The sequence below is a fragment of the Parus major genome, chromosome 11 (assembly GCF_001522545.3).
Source record: "Parus major isolate Abel chromosome 11, Parus_major1.1, whole genome shotgun sequence".
NCBI lineage: Eukaryota > Metazoa > Chordata > Aves > Passeriformes > Paridae > Parus > Parus major.
The window spans coordinates 2,230,767-2,237,248 of NC_031780.1; the positions used below are offsets into that span (position 1 = coordinate 2,230,767).

General features: G+C 61.6%; 1 protein-coding gene across 2 annotated transcripts in view; it reads left to right on the plus strand.

Moving 5' to 3' along the window:
- Positions 1 to 1,636: 1,636 nt before the first annotated feature.
- GSE1 (Gse1 coiled-coil protein) overlaps positions 1,637 to 6,482 on the plus strand; it is a 98,384-nt gene continuing 93,538 nt past the window's right edge. Inside the window, exon 1 of one of the 2 annotated variants that reach the window (XM_015640267.3) lies at positions 1,637 to 2,984. In XM_015640267.3, the coding sequence (XP_015495753.1) occupies positions 2,004 to 2,984 (981 nt within the window). In that variant the 5' untranslated portion in view covers positions 1,637 to 2,003. The remainder of the gene's footprint in view (positions 2,985 to 6,482) is intronic. The other variant, XM_015640265.3, reaches the window with a different exon arrangement.

Sequence of the window (6,482 nt, forward strand, 5' to 3'; positions counted from 1 at the left end):
GGCATGCTGACGAGCCGCTCGGGTGGTTAATCAGTCAGGTTTAATTGAGGCTGGCCCTGGGTACAGTTTGCGCTTCCGCGGTGCCTATTGTCCAAGGACAGCAAAGTGCTTTCCAAGCATTAAATCTTATCGCAGGCTGCGAGGCAGGTAAGGATATACCGGGATTATTGCATGCGCCGCTGAAACGCCGCCAGCTCCGGCTGGGAACACATCAGCTATTTACCAGTGAGTGGCAAAGCGATGCAGCATTTTAGGACCGAGCGGGAAATAGAATCTGGTATTGAACTGGAACAGCGGCAGTAGTTTTGAAACGGGAAATAAATTACCGGGGGTGGTCGGGACACCGAGTTAATGGCTGGAAAGGGCAGGAAAGGGCCGGTGCTTTCGGAGGGATCCGTCCTGCCGGCGTGAGGCAGGACACGGTGCCTTTGGGGAGTGGGAGCCGCACAAAGCGCCGTGGTGCGGTCAGGGGGTGGCGGCTGGGACTCTGGTGACGGGAGAGGAAGGGACAGCGCGAACGGGGGCCGGTGCGGGGATCCCCGCCCGGGGCCGGTCATCAACCCCCTCGGGGGGCGGCCTCGTAAATCCCCACGTCCCTCCCCCGTGGGGTCCCTGCGCTGCGCTCCGCGCCGGGCTGGCGGCGGGCGGGGGGTGGCAGCGGCTCGTTCCTCCCTCCGGGCCCCCCCGGGCGGGCAGGTCGTGGCGGGGGGGCCGGGGAGGAGCCGGGCCGGGGGCGCCGGGGCCGGGAGGCGGCCGGCAGCCGCCCTTCCTCCGCGCCGCCGCCGGGACCCAAACTTTCGCACCGAACTTTTATCCCGGGTTTATTTTTGTTGCCGTTCGTGGATATTTCGTTGCCGTTTGGAGCTTTTTTTTGTTGTTGCCGTTGTTTTATAATAATTTTTTTTTTTTCCCTTTCCTTTCTCGCTGCCTTCCCCCGGCGGGAGGAGGCGGGCGGGGGGGAGGGGGGGGAGCGCTCCACAAACCCGCCCCCCGAGCCTGCGTGTCCGGCGGAGCCGCGGGATGAGCCGGGGGCGGCGATGAGCGCGGCGGGGCCGGGGGCGGCGGCGGGGCCGGGGGCAGCGGCGGCGCCGCTCTCCCGCAAGCAGCGGCTGATGGCCGCGCTGGCGGCCGGCGAGGCGGCGGCGGCGGCAGCGGCGGCGGGGGGAGGCGGCCCCGGGGCAGCGCAACCCCCGGCGCCCCCGCTCTGCTGCTTCATCTGCGGCGGCGGCATCAGCCGGGGCAAAGAGCTCAAGCTTCAAGTGCGACCCCCCCGCGACCACCGGCCCTTCTTCCCCTTCCTGCAGCACCAGGAGCCGGCGCCCGGCGCCCGCGCCGTCTCGGCGGAGGGCTGCGCCCTGGTCTGCGCTGTCTGCCGCTGCTTCCTGGGCGAGCAGTGGGACTCCTTCGAGCGCAGCCGCACGCCGGTGGAGAAGCGCATGTACTGGCTCAAGCGGCCCCATCAGTGCGAGGCGGCGGCGGCGGCGGGGGGAGCCGGGCTGCGCCGGGGGGCCACGGGCTGGGACCCCGCCGCGCCGCCGCGCCGCGCCGCCGGCCACCCGGAGGAGGAGGAGGAGGAGGAGGAGGAAGAAGAGGAGGAGGAGGAAGGGCCGGCAGCCGGCTCCGAGCTCTCCGAGCTCTCCGAGGCCGAGCCCCTCTCGGAGCCCGAGGGGGCGGGCGGCGCAGCGCGGGCCCCCCCGGCGGCGGGCAGCGAGCGGGGACCCCCCTGCTGCTCCTCGGACAGCGAGATCAACATCACCAGCGAGGAGGAGGAGGAGGAGGAGGAAGGCAGCGGGCGGCCCGCTTGGGCACCGGGCACAGCCTGCTACATCTGCGGCAGCGCCTTGGCACCCGGTGCCCAGCACCGCGTCCACGTGCAGAAGCAGGAGAAAACCTCTCCGGGACCTTTCTTCCCGTTCCTGTGGCTGCACAGCCCCCCGCCGGGCGCCCAGCCGCTGTCCCCCACCGGCAGCACCCTGGTGTGTCCCTGCTGCTTCGCCTCCCTCATGCAGCAGTGGCAGAGCTTCGAGCTGGCCAACGTGCCCGTGCTGCAGCGGCTGTACGTGGTGCCCCTGGGCGCCGGGGCCATGCCCGCCAAGGGCCGCCGGGGGCTGAAGGAGGACGGGACGGGCATCCCGCCGGTGCCCGAGGCTTGCTACCTCTGCGGGGAGGAGTGCGGCAAGGAGGCGAGGCCGGTGGCGGCCAAAATCACCAACGGCAACGCGAAGAGCACCATGCATTTCCCCTTCCTCAGCCTCCTGCCCTGCCCGCCCGGCGCCAAGGGGCTGAACAAGCACTGGGAGGTCAGCAGCTGCCGCAAGTGCTTCGGGGTGCTGCAGGACCTGTGGGCCATGTACAGGGCCTGTCACAACGAGGAGCTCATCTCCTCCGTGCAGAGTTTCCTGGGGAGGTACCACCAGGTCTTCTCCGCCGGTGACCTCGCCGGCCACCCCGCTGTCATCAAGCCCGGTCCCACTTCTGTCTGCTACATCTGCGGGGCCGAGCTGGGAGCCGGCAAAGAGTTCCAGCTCAACGTCAACCCTCCGGGGCGATTTGGGGAGAAGGAGCCCTTTTTCCCCTTCTTGACCGTCTACCCGCCTGCCCCGCGGGCCAGACCGGCTGACTCCACCGGGCTGGTGGCCACCTGCATCCTGTGCTACCACGACCTGCTGGGACAGTGGCTGCAGCACGAGGGCAGGAACTCCCACCACCCCAGCAGCGCCTGGTCCCGGCAGTACAAAGTGGAGACCTTCGTCTGCTTCTTCTGCCGGCAGGAGAAGAAGCGATGCCTTGGATTAAAAGCGGTTCAAGTGGCCAGACTTCCCGTCTTCCTCTACACCCTGCGCGTGGCCAACAGCCTGCTGGTGGACGATGGCAAGCAGCTGACCATCGGCGCCTGTGCCGAGTGCGGGGCCGTGGTCCTGGCTGGCAAGAGCATGACCCCGCCAGAGCTGCTGGCAGTGGCAGCCCCGTCTCTCCTCCCCAAGGTAAGGCAGATGGCCCAGACCTCACCCCTCCTTCCCCAGCGCTTCCCACCGCTGGAATCCAGGAGGAGTTGGAGCGGTGACGTAGATGGATGCTGTTCTTTTGGGTCTGGTTCCTGGGGGTGAATGGATGGGGTACCTTTAGCAATGAACTTTTGGAGCTGTCAAGCTGCGAAGGAACACATAAAAATCCTTCCAGGAGGTGGGAAGAACCAAGACCTGACTCGTTCCAGAGGTGTCTGTGTTGGCAGCTTCATGTGAGGGAGGTGGGAGCCAGGACAGAGGAAATCCCAATCCTGCCCCACTTGCTATCAGGGGTGCTCAGAGGGGTGGGAGGGCTGCCTGGCCTGCCCTCCATGGGAGCATCCTTGGGAAGCTGGAAGGAGCTCATGGGCTCTGTAGGAAACTTCCCAACTTATCCCCAGTTTTACAAGGTGCCTTATTGAAGGGATTTGCCTCGGAGAAGCCCCGGTTCTTCCCACAGCTGATGGCTGAGCACAGGGCTGGGTACCCCAGCCATGCTGCTCTGGTTATCCTGCAGTGAGGACTCCCCAAAAACCCTGCAGCTCTGAAGGGTGTCATGGGTGTCATCGGCCAGGTGCTGCCAGATCCCTCAGTTGCTCCTTTCTGCGGCTTCCCCTGGGGTTACACAGGTTGCTTTGGGGGCATCACCTCAAAAGTACATGGCAGAGCAAAAGTTTATTCCTCCCAGGCTTGTCTTACTTGTGGGATGGGGAAATAAAAGATTTTACCCTCAAATTTCCAGCTTGTGGGAGCTCTCCAGAGCCACCGCTCTGTATCACCAAACCAGGCCCCAGGCTGGGCTGTGTCAAATGTCAGCACCCCAAATCCCCAAGGTCGTTTTCAAAACCTTTCTGCTCCATCCATAGCCAGAACCCTGCAGCTCTCTGAGGCACTGGCATTTTCTTTAGAAATGTAAACCAGTTCTTCCAAGACAGCGCTCCTTTTCTCTCCCATCGCTCTCCCTTGGCTGCTTCCAAATATGATTTCCCATTCAGCTGTGCTGGCTCCTGAACTTGGGGGGACACTGCTTGGAAAGGCACCAGGCAGGAGCTGCATTCACCTGGAGAGTGCCAGGATGGCATGGGAGGCTGGGTTGGCACCGGCACTGGGAATCCTCTGGAAGCTGTTGCTTTTGGGGGGCTTCTCCCAGGGTCTGCCAGCCTGAGCTGGATGGTCCTGACATAATTTTGGGTCATTAGTGGATGCAGGAGGTTTATTTTCATGGGTGGGCTGTGATGCCCACGTGGTCACGGGTCTGGTGGCATTTGCACGGAGGACCCAGGAGTCAGGCGAGCAATCCGTGGTGCTGATCCAGGGGTGATGCTGGAGTGCCCCAGCAGAGCCCAGCTGGGTGAGATGAGAGGGACATCATCTGCCTGTCCCCAGATGGTTTCTCAGCCCTCTGCCCCCTCGGTGTCCCCAGGCCACCTCATGGGGACATTATGAATGGCAATTCTGTTCCAGCATGGGTGGGTGCTCTGGGTGCTTCCCGTGGGCCCCCCACACCCCAGCAATTTTCAGAGAGCACGCCAGTCCTCGTCCCCACTGTCCCCAATCCCCATCTCCCACGAGGACACAGAGTGTGTCCCTGGGAAGGGACACTGTTGAGTTCCTCCTCTTGTTCCTGGCTTTGCTAATGAGCAAATTAAGGGGCTGCTGCAAGGGGCTGAGTGGCAGGAGGCACAGCAGAGCTGCCTGGGGACATCGTGGCCGGGCTCTGCCGTGTCCTGGTGGGGACTCTGGCTGGCCAGAAGGTCCTGGCGCAGTTTCCCTCCCTGTCTCCACATGCTTTCCAGCAGGCTGAGACCTCACAGATGTCAAGGTTATTTAAAACACGGCTTAATGCTTGGGTAGGGCACTTGGTTAATTTAGCTGTACCCTTGTTCAGCCACGCTTGCTGCTGAAAGTCACCCCAGATGAGCCTTTCAGTCTCGTGTGACACCCAGTTCTGGTGGGACCAGCCTGAGCAGTTAAAATCATCTCCCCAGTTCTCCTATCAGCTCTGCAGCTTCATTTTTGGACTGCACTTGCTTTTTCACACCCCCTGCACGCAGCTGTGGTTTGCTGCTGTCCTGCCTGTGTCTGGTTGACACAAATGGCTCAAAGCTTGAGGTCAATACCCCAAAAGCCAGCAGGCACCCCCACATCTCCCTCTTTTAGCGGGGCAGCAAGAGCAGGATGGGGGGCTAAGGTTCTGTGACAGTGTGGAGGTGCTGAGGAGGGGCCCCCACATCTCAGGCTTGTCAGGAGGGAGGAGCCACCGATATTTTGGATGGCTGGTGCCTCTGCTGCTGCTTTGGTGGTGGGGAGCAGTGGAGCAAGTGATGCTCCGTGGAGCCGTGGTGGTGCCTGAAGCTCTCCCTGCTGCAGGAGGATCTCCAGGAGGTGAGCTCTGCAGAACCCTGCCGTGGTTGGCACCTCTGGGGCGGGTTTGGGTTCTCCCCTCCAAGAAAAAATGTCAGTGCTGGGTGTAGGAAGAGGATCTGGCTTGGGCATCCTTTGGCTTGTCACCCTTGGCCCCCTGATGTGCACTGAGAAAATGGATTTTCTTTCCAGCTGTGCCCCTTGAAAGGGGAGCTGTGTAGATCGATGCATTTTTTGGTGTAGGGCTCTGAGTTTGGGGTATCCAGGTGGGATCTCTCCTCCTGCTGATCTGCATAAATTGCCTGTGCATCTCACTGGGATGTGGATCCATCCCAGGAGGAGCTGGTTCCTCCAGCAGCCGCTGTTGGGGGAGATGGCATTGAATAAACCACAAAATGCTCAGGTTTGGTTGATTCCCAGAGGTGACAGTGACCTGTTCCTGGCTGGCTGTGCCTCCTCATGTCACCCCCAGGCTCTCCAGACCTCTCCACAGGGGTGAAGTGATGCATTCCCAGCTCAAGGGCTGCTTGTCCTCAGCCTGTCTGGCATTCTCAGTGTCCCATGTTCACCAGGAACAGCTTCCCCTGTCTTCCAGCTCTTCCCATCTTTGCCTTCAACGGCTCTCTCTCACTTAAGTACCTGTAAAAGTGACTTTTCTTGAGGCTTTCTGGGTTTTTTCCCTTAAATACAACTTTTTGGAAATACTTCCAGGTGTCTGGAAAGCTCTCAAATCCTACCATAACTCGAGCACAGCTGTTCAGGACAACCAAGTGAACAGGTCCAGCCCACAGGAGTTGATAAATGGCAGGTCCTTGTCACCTGATGTCCTGTGACAAACTCAGTGGGTGAGGAAGGCTCTGGATGTTGTTTGTGTGGACTTCAGTGAAGGTTTTGGCAGCGTTTCCCACAGCATTTCCCTGGAGGAGCTGACTGCTCATGGCTTGGATAGGTTGCTGTTCCTTGGGTAAAAATCTGTCTGGATGCTGGGTCTGGAGAGTGGCAGGGCATGGAGACACATCCAGTTGGTGGCTGGTCACCAGTGGTGTCCCCAGGACAGCAGAGCTGGGAAAGAGCTGGAGAATTCCTGAGGGAGCTGGGAAGGGGCTGGAGAAT